The 19,199-nt window shown below is 35.2% G+C and overlaps 1 protein-coding gene across 2 annotated transcripts in view; it reads right to left on the reverse strand.

The window, feature by feature from the left end:
• Positions 1-2,807: 2,807 nt before the first annotated feature.
• LOC123533107 (DNA-directed RNA polymerase III subunit RPC6-like) overlaps positions 2,808-19,199 on the reverse strand; it is a 30,748-nt gene continuing 14,356 nt past the window's right edge. For both annotated transcript variants that reach the window (XM_045314747.2, XM_053551786.1), the window contains exons 4-8: positions 12,326-12,438; positions 7,261-7,404; positions 5,738-5,845; positions 3,893-4,069; positions 2,808-3,071 (exon numbers count right to left, since the gene is read on the reverse strand). In XM_045314747.2, the coding sequence (XP_045170682.2) occupies positions 2,994-3,071; positions 3,893-4,069; positions 5,738-5,845; positions 7,261-7,404; positions 12,326-12,438 (620 nt within the window). In that variant the 3' untranslated portion in view covers positions 2,808-2,993. The remainder of the gene's footprint in view (positions 3,072-3,892; positions 4,070-5,737; positions 5,846-7,260; positions 7,405-12,325; positions 12,439-19,199) is intronic.

Below are 19,199 nucleotides of genomic sequence, written 5' to 3' on the forward strand. Positions count from 1 at the left end.
GAGAATTTTCCGCAGATTTATTATTATTTACTAGATTTTATAGCGCCCTTTTCATCTATAAAATCAACGTTCAAAAGCGCGGTTTTTATGAAGCTCTAGACCATTTTTGAGATTAGTATAAATCCGAGGAGAAAATTTGGGGGGGGGGATTTTGTGGGTACCCTCTAGTCATTCAACGATTAGCGATATTTCCTTTGCCGTAGTCATATTTTGCAGCAGTTACGTTCAGAGTTGTTTCCCTTCGAGCAGATGCTCGACTGATTTGCGTTTTAGTACCTTTGAACCCACTGATTGGTTAAAAATAACTACAATGTTGTAAACCAGTCAAATATCTTATGGAAGTGAAATTTTTCAACAAATCGAAAATATGAAGAACAAATACACAATCAACAAAAATGACGTACAAAAGTGTCGGACTTCGTTAGTAAAACTGACATACCTGGCAAAGCTGTGTACATTGTGTGACAGCTTAATTGCATATGGTGCAAGAGGTGTAAATGCCAGGAGAAGCATTTAAATATGTTGAAAAGGCCTTCCCCTATAGTTTTCCGGGGCTATGCCCCCTGGTCCCCAACCAGGGTTTCACCCCTGAACCCTGACTGGGTGCCTATGCAGCCCCCAAACCCCCACCATAAATTTTCAGAGGTTTTTGATCAAAGCCATTCTCATCCTGGAGTATAACCCTTTGTGGAAATCATTAATAGTAAACTGGAACATTATTCTAAGTCAATAGAGTTAAATAAGACAGGGCTGGTGTCTTCATATTGGCTGGTAATAGAAACAAAGTAATTTACTGTGGGTTTAGTACAACTCTTAAAGTAAGTTGCTTTGAAGTCATTAATAGATGCAACATTATAGTGTAACCTCAACCCTAGTGAAAAATCATTTATACATGTAGTTAACTGGAACAGGTAGTCTGAAGGACTGGCTGAAATTTCTTTAAGACACCAAAGAATAATTCTACATCAATAATATAATGTTGATAATCGGGTGTCTTCATAGTCAGATGCAGCGAGGTCAACATGATAGGTCAAGGATCTTTTGTCGCCTCATTGTGAAAGCACATTTTATTACAACACTCAAAATATTCTGAATTAAATGTAAGACAATAAAATGAAATTTCATTTGCATTGGAAAAAATTACCAAATATCAGCAGTTTTTTACCGTCCATTTTAGTGACGCATCAGGAGAAAGAAAAGGCTCTATTGCCCCCTCCCCCTCCCCAACTCCTTCCGAAGTATTACAGAAAAAGTCACATTACCCCTGTTAAACTGACCTGTCATAGTATTTGCTTGCTTGAAAAATAATGCATGATCAGAAATGACCATTATACAATATAGTTAGCTATGTAAGTGTACACAAAGCCCTGCTAACAAATTCCATTTATACTAAACCAATATATTTTGATTGTTTGTGGGTTAGAACCAAATTTCTTTCACTAAGAGTTCAGTTAAGCTTCATGAAAACCGAAAGTGCCCACTCCAAACATATATCATCACAGATGGGCAGCCGGGCTGAACCATCAAAATTCTACACCCAAAAGTTTAAAAACCACAGCAGTGAAGGGCAAATGACCATAACCGGAGGCTCTTGATGCTTAAGTGTAGCTTTTCAAAGATCATAGATCTAGACTGACTTGGATTGTTTGAACATGTTGGGAATGTTTCCAAGATTTCATCTCTGAAGTGTCTGTGTCATGATGTAGTTCCATAGTATGGTGATCATATCAGGATAACACAAAGACGTGTCTGTCACTGCTTCAGGAGGCATAAAACAAATAATAATGAATTACTAATGACCAACAAATAAAAAGATATACATTATTACCCAAACACCTCAAAAACTTAACAAGCTCTTAATGAACTTATCAAATACAAGTGTTCTATGATTCTGAACTCCTTGCCAACAGTTTATTCCCTAATCTGATAATTTTAAATGTACCACCATAAATGTAAGTATTCAATGATATATAAACTTCTCAATAGCACATTATTATAATAATAGAAATATGACCAAAATTTCATGAAATTTCTAAAGAGTCTTAATTACATGTTCACATTACTAGTAGCTGTTAATATTTCCCTTAGAAATAATTGAAATCTGACATTTAATTTTGTGAAAACAGCAAAAAGCTAAATAACCAAAGAATTATTTTTGATTGTACATTTACTATGAGAAAACAGATTTTTTTTCCATGACCTTCCACAAGATTACTATTCAGATTTTGTAAGTCAGTGAAAATAAATTCCAACAATCTAGTGAAATTACACGTTCTTATATCAGAGACTTCCTTTACCCAGGAACCACTCGCACATACTGCAATGGGAGTTCATTACAAAATGAAGCAAACCAGGAATTTAATATAGCCTGATGGCACAAAGCACTATAAAATAAAACAAAATCTGAAACTCTTATAAAAATGAGTTGCACCATGAGAAAACCAGCTTAGTGTGTTTGCGACCAGCATGGATCCAGACCAGCCTACCCATCCACACAGTCTGGTCAGGATCCATGCTGTTTGCTTTCAAAGCCTATTGCAATTAGAGAAACAGTAAGCAAACAGCATGGATCCTGATCAGACTGCGCGGATGCGCAGACTGGTCTGGGTCCATGCTGGTCGCAAACGCACTATGTTGGTTTTCTCATTGTGCGGCTCAAATCATAGGGAAATCACGCTAAATCTCGTGAGAACTAAAGGAGATCTTGTGTATCAATGAAAAAAACTTCTTTGCACTTGACTTAACAAGCATCTAGGTGTTTGTTAAACTGATCAGGGTGATGTTTGACTTCAGAAGAAAGCGACCAGTTATGATTCTGCTGTTCAGTATATTTTTGGGCTACATCAATGGCTGACAAATTATCTCTTAGTTGTACAATGTCATGAGGTACTCAAACTTTTCCCTGGCATAGTTTTATGTCCATTTCCTGCCATAACCATCAGGAAGTCTTTGAGAAAGACAGATTTTATACATGGATTCTATTAACACAGGTGTCATAACTGCAGCCAGTCTTTCATGTAGATACAGGAAGTGGGGGAAACTGCTCCACCTTCATAACAATTGTGGAACACCTGGAAAAAAGATCATTCATTCTATTTTTATATATCAAATATAAATTTGCCACTCAATAAATCCATTTTCTGTAAAGTTTACATAATGTAAATTTGATGGAATTTCAATAATGGAACAATACTGAATGACTAAATAATTTAACTCTGCCATATTAAACTCACAGACTGCAAATGACATATTTAGCATACATTTTGAATAGTGAATTTGTACCGAAACTGTTAATTTTTGATAACCTGTGTTAAAATATAGATATTATCATAAAAGTAAGTGCTGCATAGAGACAAATTTTATACTTGATGTACTGACCTGCGTTTATTTGACATGGATAAAAAAATAAACTGTAAATAAATCAACATAATCCAGCAACTGCAGACAACAGATATTTACTATGAAAAAGTCATGGTCACATGACTTTGAAGAAGCCTACAGTTACATCAGTTAATTTCCTAGACATTAAATTTCGTAGTTTTCCCAAGATCAACTACATTTCTATATTTTAATGGGATATGATTTCGTGGATATCAACTTTTGAAGATAAAATTATTTTTTTCCTTGTGTGTTTTGTGATTAAAACAACCAGGAAAACCAAGAAAATTAGTATTAACCCTTATCATGCTGGACACGATTGATTCTGCCTTTGCGACCAGTGTAGATCTTGATCAGTCTGCACATCCATGTAGTCTGATCAAGATCTGCACTGTTTGCCATTCAGTCAGTATCTTTTTGGTAAGCACACCTTTTAACAGTTAATGGTTTCATTATAGAAACTTAGCAATGTTAGGGTTAAAGTTTTGAAGTATATTATAAAAAGATAACTTACAGGACAAGATCCACATGGCATCCTCATAAGACCTGTTGATTCTATGATAGGTTTAACTGATCTATATAACTTTGTCTGACCCGAGTCTCCAGCTGCTGCTACTATAGATCGTTCACATTTTCCATCATAAATTAGGGTGTCCAATATCGTCTCAATATCCTCAACTGACAGTTGAACCTTTGAAATAATTAACAAAGAAATTTGGAAAAAAAACCTGTGCATAGCAAATATAATGGTGAAGAAAAGTGTAATGACAGCCCTGTACTGCTAATTTGACTTTCAGTTCATACCCCAGATTATCTAGTACCCAATTTGATCTAGATTCTTTTTTAAGACAAACATTCTGACCATGTTTTATATAAATCAGCCAGATCATCACAGTTAACCGAGATTTTTCTTTGAATAGACCCAGTGACCTAGTTTTTGAGCCCCAGATGACTGAGTTTTGAACTTAACCTAGATTTCATTGATGCATTCTGAGAGCACCTTTATTTCATAGAGAAACAAGAGCTGTCTCCATAGGATGACACATGCCCCCGATGGCACTTTGAATGAATAGTTATGGCCAATGTTAGAGTTTAGGAACTTTGACCTACGGACGTGGGTCTTGTGCGCGACACGTCGTCTTACTGTGGTACACATCCATGCCCAATATTTTAAAAATCCAAGCATGAATGACAAAGATATGGACCGGACACACCCATCAATGCACTATGTTGAAATATGACCTTTAACGTCTAAGTGTGACCTTGACCTTTGAGCTACGGACCTGGGTCTTGTGCGCGACACGTCGTCTTACTGTGGTACACATTTATGCCAAGTTATTTGAAAATCCATCCATGGATGACAAAGATATCGACCGGACACGAATGCACTATCATGAAAATGACCTTTAACGTCTAAGTGTGACCTTGACCTTTGAGCTACGGACCTGGGTCTTTCGCGCGACACGTCGTCTTACTGTGGTACACATTCATGCCAAGTTATTTGAAAATCCATCCATCGATGACAAAGATATGGACCGGACACGAAAATTGCAGACACAGACCGACAGACTGACAGACTGACAGACGGTTCAAAAACTATATGCCTCCCTTCGGGGGCATAAAAACATTCTGGAAAAGTTTTCGAAAGATCAAACAGAAAATATGGCTTCAACAATTTTAACATGGGTTTTCTATTTTCTGACCTAGTGAACTAGTTTTTCATCCCTTATGATATATTAATAAACTCTTCAGAGATATTATTAAGGTAAATATTCTATCAAAGTATCATGAAAACTGAGCCAAAATTGTGACCTTTGGACTGTTAACAGCCAATCTCTTTATGATGTATTGACACAAACACCACCAGACATGGTGATCACAAAAGCTCACTTTGAGCACTGTGCCCAGGTGAGCTAAAATATTATAAAAATATTGCCTCATCAGGAATGAACATTTTAAACATTGTATCACACTTAAGATTTTTGTGAGAGATGATAATTTTTGATTCAATTAATGGATAACAGAAACATATACATAGAATGTTCTTAAACCCTTGCAGAAATGTACTGAGTATACAACTCTACTGGCAAGACATCAGTACTTGTTCTCTCATGAAAACAACTCAATTTTCCTATAAAACACATAACCCGGTACACTGCATTAAGCATCCAAACTGTTCTGCTGCCTTGGCTGGCTGCTTAATACAGGTATGACTACAATGAACTATACTGAGAAAATGATAACTTACTTGCTTCAACTGTTTATAAGTCGACATTTACAAAATATCCAACTGTTACTGAGAAAGGTGGCAAATACCGGTTACAAGTTTGTTAAAGAAATGACTGAATTTTGTTCTTACCTTACTGATACCTAGCTCTGATATATATTTCCATACATCCTGTGAAGAAGCATAGGAACCATTCCTTTGAGCTATAGGATCAACTTTGGTTTCTTGTGCTGATTCAGCCTAGAAATACATATGGAAAAGCTGACATAAAAATTATCTGTTACAAGACCGACAGGATATTCTTGTTCTTGTCATTGTTGGAAAAATTCATTTTTGACCTACATCATAAGACGACTCGCACTGTAATTTTATCAATAAATGCATAAATTAATATGCTACTATAATAAAAAGTACTTACAAATAAAGCATTTCATCTTATTAACTTTCCCCTTTTATTAGCTCGACTATTCATAGAATAGTAGAGCTATTGGACTCGCCCATGCGTTGGCGTCCGCGTCCGCGTTGGCGTCCGCGTCCGCGTCCCGATTTGGTTAAGTTTTTGTATGTAAACTGGTATCTCAGCAACCACTTGTGGGAATGGATTGAAACTTCACACACTTATTCACTGTGATAAAATGACTTACACTGCACAGGTTCCATAACTTTGTTTTGCTTTTTTACAAAATTATGCCCCTTTTTTGACTTAGAAATTTTTGGTTAAGGTTTTGTATGTAAGCTGGTATCTCAGTAACCACTTGTGGGAATGGATTGAAACTTCACACACTTATTTACTGTGATAAACTGACTTACATTGCACAGGTTCCATAACTCTATTTTGCTTTTTTACAAAATTATGCCCCTTTTTCGACTTAGAATTTTTTGGTTAAGGTTTTGTATGTAAGCTGGTATCTCAGTACTCACTAATGGGAATGGATTGAAACTTCACACACTTGTTCACTGTCATGATCTGACATGCCTTAAGCAGGTCCCATAACTTTATTTTGCTTTTTTACCTAATTATGCCCCTTTTTCAACATAGAAATTTTTGGTTAAGTTTTTGTATGTAAGGTGGTATCTCAGTATCCACTTATGGGAAAGGATTGAAACTTCACACACTAGTTCACTGTCATGAGCTGATAAGCACTATGCAGGTTCCATAACCCTATTTTACTTTTTTACTAAATTATGCCCCTTTTCGACTTTCTTATTCATTCAAGCGACAAGGCTGTTAAATAGTCGAGTGTTGCTGTCCTCCGACAGCTCTTGTTTAATCTATTATTATTCTTATCATATAAGAAAAAGAATCTCTCACTGTTGTGGATGGAAATATGGTTACTACTTAACAGCTACCCTTGAGCTGATTATACTTACTGCAAACAGTGAAAAAAAATTATAACATGCTGTATACTACCCAACCTATTATCTAAAGAATATATTCTCATCTTATCTAAAGAATATATTCTCATCTAACATAAATTACTACTGAAAAATATCTACCCTGGCACCACAGTTATCTAAAGTCTTCCCCTTAAATTTTGTAGACGTTCCAGTAAAAATATAATTCAGGGACCACCGTGCCACATGCCCCAAAAATGTCTGTCAATGGTAATAATGCTTTGTACTAACACAACCTTCATTATGAAACTACAACCAACCTTTTGTACAAGAAATTTATAACACTGTTGATTTAGGACTTCCACAAACTCAGACTCAAAGTCTTGGTCACTGTACCATGCTCCACCAGTTACCGACCTGTCTGGCTCTAGGTTGTATAACATATACACTTTCTTCTTGGAGGCCTGGAAAGGTGTTAACACGTGACATAAGAAAAATAACTTGCAAGTAATCTGTCTATTAGTTATAACAGGACATATTTTATAAATCACCTCTCCATAGTTTGTGTACTTTACCAGTCTGTAGTACAACAGTAAATTTTACAGGGCTTAAGTTAAAACTTAAAGAAAACAAATATGAACATTTATTTCCGATGTCACGTAGAAAAACTTGTTTGCTGGGATTTAATGTAACACAAGAATGAAATCCACAAAAATTAATTCCACATGTATATAAGTGATTTCACAGAAAGTTCTGATCCTTTCCAGACAGCTGTCTGATCACTTCACATTTTTAAAGTTGAAAATTTACCTTTTTCGTGACATTTTCAGTTATTGATTCTGATCTTCCATTCATTCTGACTACTAAATAAATTAAATTGTTTGTTTTTTCTACCGGTACTTTGTTTCCATCTTTAACCATCAACTTGTTTAAATCTAAATATTTCTGTTACAAAATTTTGTTATTCTCAGTCATTAACCCCAAATTTTTCTAAGTACCACATTAAAACATTTGTATGATACTAGGCCAAACATTTTGTTATTTTTCTTCTTTTGTGACAAAATATCAGTTGAAAGTCCGAAGATTTTACTCTTTTATTATGTGAATTCTGTATTAAAAAATCAAGCTTAGCATTTTTGAAGAAAATAAAATTTTGGATAAATTGAGGAAAAAAGTTTTGATTTAGAAAGAGATAAAAAAATAAAACTGGAGAAACATTTCTTTTTTATTTGGCCTAGGGACTGGTATTGTTCAAAATGAAGAAAGAACTTTGACCGCTTTAATCAGATTCTGCCTCTCAAGGTTCTCAGTATGTTGTTGACTCCTGTCAATAACCAGTTACTTTATAAACTGAAGTTCAATTTTTTGGCCAGTATATACAGACACTATTCACCAGTTAACAAAGTCAAATGCAACCTCTCATGAGCCAACAGTGTACAGAATATAACAGAACGTTTGTTGTATAGAGGTAGATGCTGTGTTTTTTTGTTGTTTTTTTTCGTTTTTTTACTTAGAAATTCATCTCAAAGGAAAGACAGTATCTGCCTTTCCAGAGGAATTTGCTCTTCAGTTAGAGGTGTCATTAACAGAGGTTTTACTGTAATTACAGCTACAGATTTCACAGCTTTAATAAGCTTCTTGCTCTCGAGGTTCTTCAGTATCATTAACAGAGGTTTTACTATACTTACAGCTACAGATTTCACAGCTTTAATAAGCTTCTTGCTCTCGAGGTTCTTCAGTATCATTAACAGAGGTTTTACTATACTTACATCTACAGATTTCACAGCTTTAATAAGCTTCTTGCTCTCGAGGTTCCTCAGTATCATTAACAGAGGTTTTACTGTACTTACAGCTACAGATTTCACAGCTTTACTAAGCTTCTTGCTCTCGAGGTTCTTCAGTATCATTAACAGAGGTTTTACTGTACTTACAGCTACAGATTTCACAGCTTTAAGGAGGTAGGTTACCTTAATATTTGTATGTGCGCATGTCTAACCGGAAGCTAACATGCCGATTTACGACGACGTTTACCACAAACTAAATGTGTTTGTATATCCATTCTTCTGAAAACAAATCATGAACCTGTCTCATATCCATTGCTTTATGGTTTAATAATGCAGAAAAATAATGAATAAATTGCCGTAGAAACGCTTCAAAACAATGTCGCTTTAAAATGACGTCATTGACGTCATGACGTTACGTGTCAGTTACCGCGCAAAATTAATAGCTTTTATTTTGAAAATACCTAATTTTGTGCATTTTCTTTATTTGAACTATTCTCAAACAGCCATTATTTGCTGAAATATTTTTTGTGAGTCTTTTGCTCTGAATAATAATCAATATTTTGCTTCTTTTATGTAGCTATATTGAAATGTTATGCGAAATGTAAGAAAATGGATGATGGTAACCAATGTTATTTGGAATATAGTTGGGTGAAAGGTTACTTGTTACGGCCATTTTCAAATAAAAAAACTTGCAGTTTCATTTGTAATACCTATCTTTCAGTTTCCGTTGATAATTTGTTACTTATATACTAAAACTAAGCTCTAAAATAGTTCAAATTTCAGTAGAAAATTATGGTTTCTTGAATTGAATTGATGTTACCATGGAAACGAAGCCCATGACCTATATATCTAAATGTAAAATTCAAAAGCATTGACACTGGTCTATTTAAGGAACACGGCTTTGGCTTTTTATTTTCATTTTTAACAATATCCATGAGAATAATAGCAGGATGCTGCATGATTTTTTCATGAAAATGCTAGATGAAGGGTACTGCTGTAAGAATATTAAAGGTCCAATACTAAGGAAAGTGAACATTTTAATTTCTTTTAAAAAGCACAGAAACTGTTTCATTTTATTGGAAAATGAAAGTTGGTATGTAGAAATTCGAAATAAATCGCAGTATATGTACAATTATTTTTCTATGAAGTATGAAGAAAGTTAAAAAGACCTGGGGGGTCATTCTGTCGATTCATTGAAATTTCAACATAATACACATACATTTCTTTGAGTTCCAAAGACCTTCTGTAAGTTTTGACCTGCCAATCTTCATTATTTAGTGTCTTGCAGAAGTCTATGCACTGGCTATGAAAAAAATTGCCAACTCACTTTCCCTTAGTAATGGACCTTTAAGCTGTGAAATTTGTTTAAATGAATGCAAATAACACAAAAATATCACTTACGTTAAAAATAATATGTTTTAAAGGTACATTAACCAGAAAGATAATTTTATTCAATATTTTCTACAAGAAATTACGATAAAAAGCAAGATATAAGCTATTTTAAACATCTGTGTTGCCATGGTTACTTCAAACTTTAAGAAAGGTAGGGTACCATGTAAAGTGCTTGGTATTTTGCTAATAATATTACCCAAATATTCCATGTTGGTCAATACCAGAATGGCACTGAAGCCGTCGAAAAGCCCATTTTTATACATAGTTGTTTAAAAATGAGAGAAAACGCGTTACCATGGCAACACGAGCCCCGTGACATATACATTTTAAGCTTATATTAGAAAGCTAACGCGCATACTAGTAGTTTTATCAATTATGCAGACTTCTACTGATATCAGTGAAACTAGAACAAACTGAAAAGTGTTAAATATCCATATTTTTCTTCTTCTTTCAATATAAAACACTTTAGAATGGTCATGTTCTTCAAACCTGGATAAAAATTGAACTTGAAGGGACAGAGATAAATGAAATTGAGATTGTAGCAGTTAAAACATCAAATTACACGAAATACAAAGAATTGCTGAGGTTCAACTAATCTGAATTTACCCTGGTAACAAGGTTACCTACCTCCTTAATAAGCTTCTTGCTCTCGAGGTTCTTCAGTATCATTAACAGAGGTTTTACTGTATTTACTGCTATTGATTTCACAGCTTTATTAAGCTTCTTGCTCTCGAGGTTCTTCAGTATCATTAACAGAGGTTTTACTGTACTTACAGCTACAGATTTCACAGCTTTAATAAGCTTCTTGCTCTCGAGGTTCTTCAGTATCATTAACAGAGGTTTTACTGTAGTTACAGCTACTGATTTCACAGCTTTAATAAGCTTCTTGCTCTCGAGGTTCTTCAGTATCATTAACAGAGGTTTTACTGTATTTACAGCTACTGATTTCACAGCTTTAATAAGCTTCTTGCTCTCGAGGTTCTTCAGTATCATTACCAGAGGTTTTACTGTACTTACAGCTACAGATATCACAGCTTTAATAAGCTTCTTGCTCTCGAGGTTCTTCAGTATCATTACCAGAGGTTTTACTGCATTTACAGCTACTGATTTCACAGCTTTAATAAGCTTCTTGCTCTCGAGGTTCTTCAGTATCATTACCAGAGATTTTACTGCACTTACAGCTACAGATTTCACAGCTTTAATAAGCTTCTTGCTCTTGAGGTTCTTCAGTATCATTACCAGAGGTTTTACTATACTTTAGCTACAGATTTCACAGCTTTAATAAGCTTCTTGCTCTCGAGGTTCTTCAGTATCATTACCAGAGGTTTTACTGTACTTACAGCTACAGATTTCACAGCTTTAATAAGCTTCTTGCTCTCGAGGTTCTTCAGTATCATTACCAGAGGTTTTTACTGTACTTACAGCTACAGATTTCACAGCTTTAATAAGCTTCTTGCTCTCGAGGTTCTTCAGTATCATTACCAGAGGTTTTACTGTACTTACAGCTACAGATTTCACAGCTTTAATAAGCCTCTTGCTCTCGAGGTTCTTCAGTATCATTACCAGAGGTTTTACTGTACTTACAGCTACAGATTTCACAGCTTTAATAAGCTTCTTGCTCTCGAGGTTCTTCAGTATCATTACCAGAGGTTTTACTGTACTTACAGCTACAGATTTCACAGCTTTAAATAGCTTCTTGCTCTCGAGGTTCTTCAGTATCATTAACTGAGGTTTTACTGAACTTACATCTACAGATTTCACAGCTTTAATAAGCTTCTTGCTCTCGAGGTTCTTCAGTATCATAACCAGAGGTTTTACTGTACTTACAGCTACTGATTTCACAGCTTTAATAAGCTTCTTGCTCTCGAGGTTCTTCAGTATCATTACCAGAGGTTTTTACTGAACTTACATCTACAGATTTCACAGCTTTAATAAGCTTCTTGCTCTCGAGGTTTTACTGAACTTACATCTACAGATTTCACAGCTTTAATAAGCTTCTTACTCTCGAGGTTCTTCAGTATCATTAACAGAGGTTTACAGTACTTACAGCTACAGATTTCACAGCTTTAATAAGCTTCTTGCTCTCGAGGTTCTTCAGTATCATTAACTGAGGTTTTACCGAACTTACATTTACAGATTTCACAGCTTGAATAAGCTTCTTGCTCTCGAGGTTCTTCAGTATCATTAACAGAGGTTTTACTGTACTTACAGCTACAGATTTCACAGCTTTAATAAGCTTCTTGCTCTCGAGGTTCTTCAGGATCTTGTTTACTTGTGTTAATAAGAGATTACTCTTAAACCGGATGTCACGGATCCAGATTCCTGAAAATATATTATCATACTGCAGAATGGTTAATAATCATAATAGTTTTATTTTTACTCACATTCACAAATAATGGCACTCAAGAATTCAAAATATTCATGAGTATTAATCTTCTGCGGCCTTTTTGGTTGTGGGTTTATCCCGTTACCAAAGTTAAAGTGTATTTCTGACAATCATAGCATCTTTATTTTATTCCGAATCACATCCAAAGGATGTTCATGTGCTACACAAAACAGTCCCATTCATAAACAATGCGGATGAATTATCAATGAACAAGCAGTTCTTTTTCAACCTGTATGCTCTCACACTGACCATTTAGATTATATAAGATCTATCAATGATGAGGTATTCCAGCCCTTGGTTACATCACAAGCTAGGTCAGGCAGAGATCATCTTAGATATGAGGCACATTGAATTTGTATTTGTTTCTCATTCATGTATATTCATAGACTGGCATTTTAACAGAAAATAAACCTACCAAAACCCCACAACCATCAGACATTTCAAGGCTTTGATTCTATGATTTGACCTAGTGACCTAGTTTTTTTACCTCAGGTAAGCCAGTTTTGAACTTGACCTAGATGTCATAAAGACAAACATTCTGACAAATATTTAAGAAGATCAAATAGAAAGTGTGGCTTCTAGAGTGTTAACAAGGTTTTACTATGATTTAACCTGGTCCCAGCAGGCATACGACGTTGAATCGACGTTGGATATTGGTTGAATTTAGGGCGCGACGTCGTCGACCTAACTGCAACGTCGAAAAGACGTTGAAACCCCGACATCTAACAGACATTGGTTGTAGACGTCAAATCGACGTTGGATATTGGTTTGATTTAGGTCGCGACCTTGGCGACCTAAATGCAACGTCGAAAAGACGTTGAAACCACGACGTCTAACAGACACTGGTAGTAGGCATTTAAGCGACGTTGGATACATGTGGGATTTTTTTAATATTTCGCATCAAAAACACAATTGTATTTTCCAATGATGAACTCGTTTCTTGAATGGACACATTTGTTTAAGACAAAATCATAATTTTAATTTTATTTTACAAGATGTAGCTGTAAAGTATAGGTTGAACAGGCACTTCTATAAAACTATGTCTGACTACATAAAAATAACCAAAACATCCAACCTGTAACCGAGGGAATGAGTAGTTATTACACATTCTCATGGTAATTTGATACATTCGCGAGAGTTTTGCAGACACTTAGAGCAACTGTATGGATTAATATTCAACATGATTTGTTGAAAGTAAGTATTTCAATATTTATTTCTTAATTATTTGACTTATCATATCAATTACTTTCCGCCTTAGAAAATTCATACAATTCGTAAGAACAAGAAACTTTTTAACTATAAAATAAAACTTATAAACATACTTGATAGAAGAGTTAACATTGAATATAATGTTTAAAATTCAAACTTTCAGAATGCTTTTGAAGTAACTGAATATTCACATTTTATATATTTCAGATGAAGTTTGCACTGATAATTGTGATGATTTTGAGAGATTCAACAATCAAAGCAGAAAGTTCACCACTGACTACAACAAATTTATGTTGACCTTATTGATCATGACGAAAGATGTCGATTGAAAAGAATTTTAATTTTACATTATAAATAAAATGATTTATAAAGATGAAATGATTAATATTGTTTCTTGGAAAGAAAACCGATATTATAAATATCGGAAATATGACGTCTAAACAACGTCAGAAAACCAACGTTGAATCGACGTCAGACTTTGACGTCTAAAAAACTTACATTTTCAACCAAAATGCAACGTTGAATCAACGTCCATATCCGACGTCGTATCAATGTCGTTACGACGTCGAATGCCCACTGGGGTGATCTATTTTTTTTACCTCTGGTAACCCAGTTTTAAATCTGACCTAGATTTAAAAGAGACAAAAATTCTGACAAAGTTTCATGAAGATGAGGTTGAAAATGTGACCTCTAGAGTGTTCGCAAGGTTTTCCTATTAACTGACTTACTGACCTTGTTTTGGACCCCAAAGACATTCAAGATTTTATTATGGGTAATAATCTGACCAAGTTTCATTAAGATTGGGCTAAAATTGTGACCGCTATAGTGTTAACAGTCAAATATTTGAAGACGCAAGACTGACAACAGACAAAGCCCGATGGCTGAAACAGGGTGATCACAAAAGCTCACCTTGAGCACCTTGTGCTCAGGTGAGCTAGAAATCCCAGCTGTTACTGTAAAATGGGTATTTTTTTACCTGTTGCTAATTTTTACTACTTTTTACGACCAAATCAGATTCGTAAATATTGGCCTCGTATAAATTCGACACATTAAAAGACCTTGTGATTTCGTAAATTTTAAAATCGTATAAAACAAAATCCGTAAACTTTTACAGCAGTAAAAATAACCCGTTATACAGTATTTGAACCACAGTTTTGATCATGTATGAGTATGCAATCACCTGTGAAGACTTGTACTAAGTATGTCAACTGCGATATGTTTCCAATCCAATAAAGAATAAATTACTACTTTAAATATAAATATGTAAACTGTCTACAAAATTTGACAATACCCGGTAATATTATCGGACTGATTTACTTTGAAAATTAACAAGTCATATCTGATAACACCCATACAAGTTATCATAAAAGGGCTGTACATGCAAGTTTACAATATAACCATGTACTATTGTGGTTTAAATCCGGGTATCTGTGCAATATTTTTTTACAGCTGAGTTAAACCAGTCAATCATAAAGAAGTATATTATGGATTTATAATAAAATTTTGAAAACTTTACAAAATGGCAGCATGTCGGGATTACAGTAGGTCAGTTGTAGGAGGTTCTGATGAAGTGAAAGATATTTTATGTGAACCTTGTGAACAAGATGGGAGACAGACTGAGGCTGAAGGTTATTGTGTTGACTGTTCTGAATATTTGTGTAGACAATGTTACAAAAACCATAAATTATTTAAGGCTTTCAGACACCATGTACTTCAGGACAAGAGCAATATGCCTCATACTGTCACTAGAACCAATGTAAAGGATTCATGTCTTACAAAATGTGACCTACATTCGGACAAGGTTATTGAATATCTCTGTGAGTCATGTGACAGGCTTGGCTGTACCACATGTATTACACTAGATCATAGACAATGTGAGAAAGTTGAACATATTCCAAAAACTGTTAAAGCGCCAAACATCAGTCAAGACTTTCAAATAACACTGCAGAAAGTTGATATTCTATTACAACAAGTTCAAGACAAGAGAAGCAAATTACAATCAATGTCAGGTACAACGGACACAATGAGAAAGATGGCAAAGACAGAGCTGAACAATCAACGAGCTGAAATTAACAAATTCTTTGATGAACTTGAAAGAGAAATGGACAAAAAGATTGATGAAATTCACATTAGTAATAAAGCTGTTGTGACAGCAGCATCTAAAACATACGATACCATCGATAAAGACCTTGCAGATTTCAAAACAAAGATCACTACAAAGCAGAAAGCTGGGCAATATTGTGAAGCATACATAGCTATGAAACATTCAGTCATAGATATTGATGCTATTGAGAGAAAATGCCAAAACATGGAGACAGGAAGTAAAATACTGAAATACAAACTTCTTCCTTCATCCAAGGTTAAAGATATGAAGAAAAATGTCACTGAAATATGCAGACTGGAAACAGAAACTTTGATGCTGGATCAAAGTGTAAAACAAGCCACTGGGAAACAACAATTACCAGTAACAACTTTACCCTCAAAAATTCAAGACACCACAATCAAGACAACTCAAAGACCTGATTTATCAACATTGAAATCACTGAGACTGAACAAGAAGATAAATGTTAGAACCACCAATGATAAAACATGCCCCAATGCAAGCAGTGTAACAATGATACATGAGCATTATATTGTTGTTGCAGATGATGGAAACAAATCAATAAAGGTGATTGATATAAAGAATAGTAAGGTGACATCAGAAATTATTATAGGAGAGAGAGTGTGGAGTGTTACTACTGTAGACAAATGTAAAATTGCAGCAATACTAGACCATAAAATACAAATTCTAACTGTGTCAAAGTCTGGTTTACTTAGTAAAGATTATACAGTTGACACTGAGCTGGCATGTTTTGATGCAGTATATAATAATGAAAATCTAATAGTGGCAGAAGCATCATGCATTCAAATTACTGATATGCAAGGATGCATTATAAAAACTTTTAACACTGATTCTGAAGGTAAAAGTCTGTTTACTTCCTGCTATGGTTTAGCAATCAGTCAAGACCATGAAACCATCTATGCATCCGACTGTAGAAGGAATACTGTTACTAGTATGACCTTGGATGGAAAGGTCAAGGCTATCTACAGAGACAACGACCTGAAATATCCCTGGGGTATAACAGTAGACAATGAAGACAATGTGTATGTCTGCAGCACTGGCACACAGAATGTTCATCAGCTATCTGCTGATTGCACCAAACTTCAGGTTTTTAAAGACATGAAAGATCGAAATATTACCTGCACTAACACAAACAAGCTTCTTCTGGGTGGTTTTGGACATTTAACAATGTATGACATACAATAAAAACAATGAGACAATGTGTATTTAACTGCTAAAAATAACCCTTTTAGCAAGATTATAAAATGAATATTAGACAGATGTCATAAAGGTTACTACTATATCAACAAGTATCTGCCTCAACATAGAAATATTCAAATACTATCTCTGAAATGCTTACCTTCCAATTACTTCTTTCAGTTTGGTTAAACGCTACTGCGAAATAGTTACTATTCATGGTGTACTAGTTTCTGAAGATAATGTAAAATCATTTAATTTCGTGGGCATGAAATTTCTTGGTTTTGGTCAAAACGGCAATTTCGTGGGGATATGAATTCGTGGATTTCAACTTTTGAACATAAAATGAATGGGACTTTTACTTGTTTGTTGGGATTAAATTTCGTGGATTAACGCAACCACGAAATCCACAAAAATTAGTCCTCCACGAATATTAACTAGAAGATGCTTTTGTAAAAAAGCACATGTCTCCCCCAATGCAAAGTCCTATAGGCAAGAAGTCAATAGGGGTCAGGAGCGAAAGTCAAAGAGACACTGATGGTTCGCTGCAATAGGGATCATCTGCTTGACATGTCCAGTCATCCCGCTAAGTTTCAACACTCTTTGCCTAGTGGTTCTCAAGTCACTGTTCAGGCTCCTGTGACCTTGACCTTTGATCACGTGACCCCAAAATAAATAGGGGTAATCTACTCTGCATGTCCAATCATCCTATTAAGTTTCAACATTCTAGGTCAAGTGGTTCTCAAGTTATTTTCCAGAAATGATTTTACATGACCAGGCCCCTGTGACCTTGACCTTTAATAGACTGACCCAAAAATCAATAGGGGTCATCTACTCTGCATGTTCAATCATCCTATGAAGTTTCAACATTCTGGGTCAAGTGGTTCTCAAGTTATTGATCGGAAATGGTTTTCCATGTTCAGGCTCCTGTGACCTTGACCTTTAACAGAGTGACCCCAAAATCGATAGGGGTCATCTACTATGCATGTTCAATCATCCTATGAAGTTTCAACATTCTGGATCAAGAGGTTCTCAAGTTATTAATTGGAAATGGTTATCAATGTTCAGGCCAAGGTAACCTTGACCTTTAACGGAGTGACCCAAAAACAATTGGAGTCATTTACTCTGCATGTCCAATTATCCTATGAAGTTTTAACATTCTGGGTCAAGAGGTTCTCAAGTTATTGATCGGAAACGGTTTTCCATGTTTAGGCCCCTGTGACCTTGACCTTTAACAGAGTGACCTCAAAATTGATAGGGGTCATCTACTCTGCATGACCAATCATCCTATTATAGTTTCATCATTCTGGGTCAAGTGGTTTTCAAGTTACTGACCAGAAATGGTTTTCAATATTCAGGCCCCTGTGACCTTGACCTTTAACAGAGTGGCCCCAAAATCAATAGGGGTCATCTACTTTGCATGTACAATCATCCTATAAAGTTTTAACATTCTGGGTCAAGTAATACTCAAGTTATTGATCGGAAATGGTTTTCAATGTTCAGGCCCCTGTGACCTTGACCTTTAATGGAGTGACCCCAAAAACAAAAGGGGTCATCTTCTCTACATGATCAATCATCATATGAAGTTTCAACATTCTGGGTCAAGTGGTTCTCTAGTTATTGATTGGAAATGGTGTTCAATGTTCAGACCCCTGTGACCTTGACCTTTGATGGAGTGATCCCAAAAACAAAAGGGGTTGTCTACTCCAGCAGCCCTACAACCCTATGAAGTTTGAAGGTTCTAGATCAAATGGTTCTCCAGTTATTGATCAGAAATGAAGTGTGACATATGGACGGACAGACAGGGCAAAAACAATATGACTCCCCCAGAGGGGGGGGGAGAAATAATGATTTCACAGTATTGTGTTTGGGTTGATTTACTAAATTAAATCCATGCAGAAATACAGAATTCCCTTAAAGGTGTAATCATCAAGAATAGCTGTTTTGGCCCAAATCACGAAATTTCATGCCCATGAAATTAAAATATTGAATAGCACATCAAATATTCACTCAAGGAGAGGTTCATTACAAATCATGCCTCCATGACCTGGCTGAGGTTATTCACAGGTAGAATATCTACCTTGATTTTTCTCCCCACCCTTGCCTTTTTAAATGTATCTAAATTCAAAAAGTAACAGCATAAATGGTTTTTAATATTACAATTTTCAACATATTGGTGTTTTGTTACTG

Source organism: Mercenaria mercenaria, chromosome 1, assembly GCF_021730395.1.
Source record: "Mercenaria mercenaria strain notata chromosome 1, MADL_Memer_1, whole genome shotgun sequence".
Taxonomy (NCBI): domain Eukaryota; kingdom Metazoa; phylum Mollusca; class Bivalvia; order Venerida; family Veneridae; genus Mercenaria; species Mercenaria mercenaria.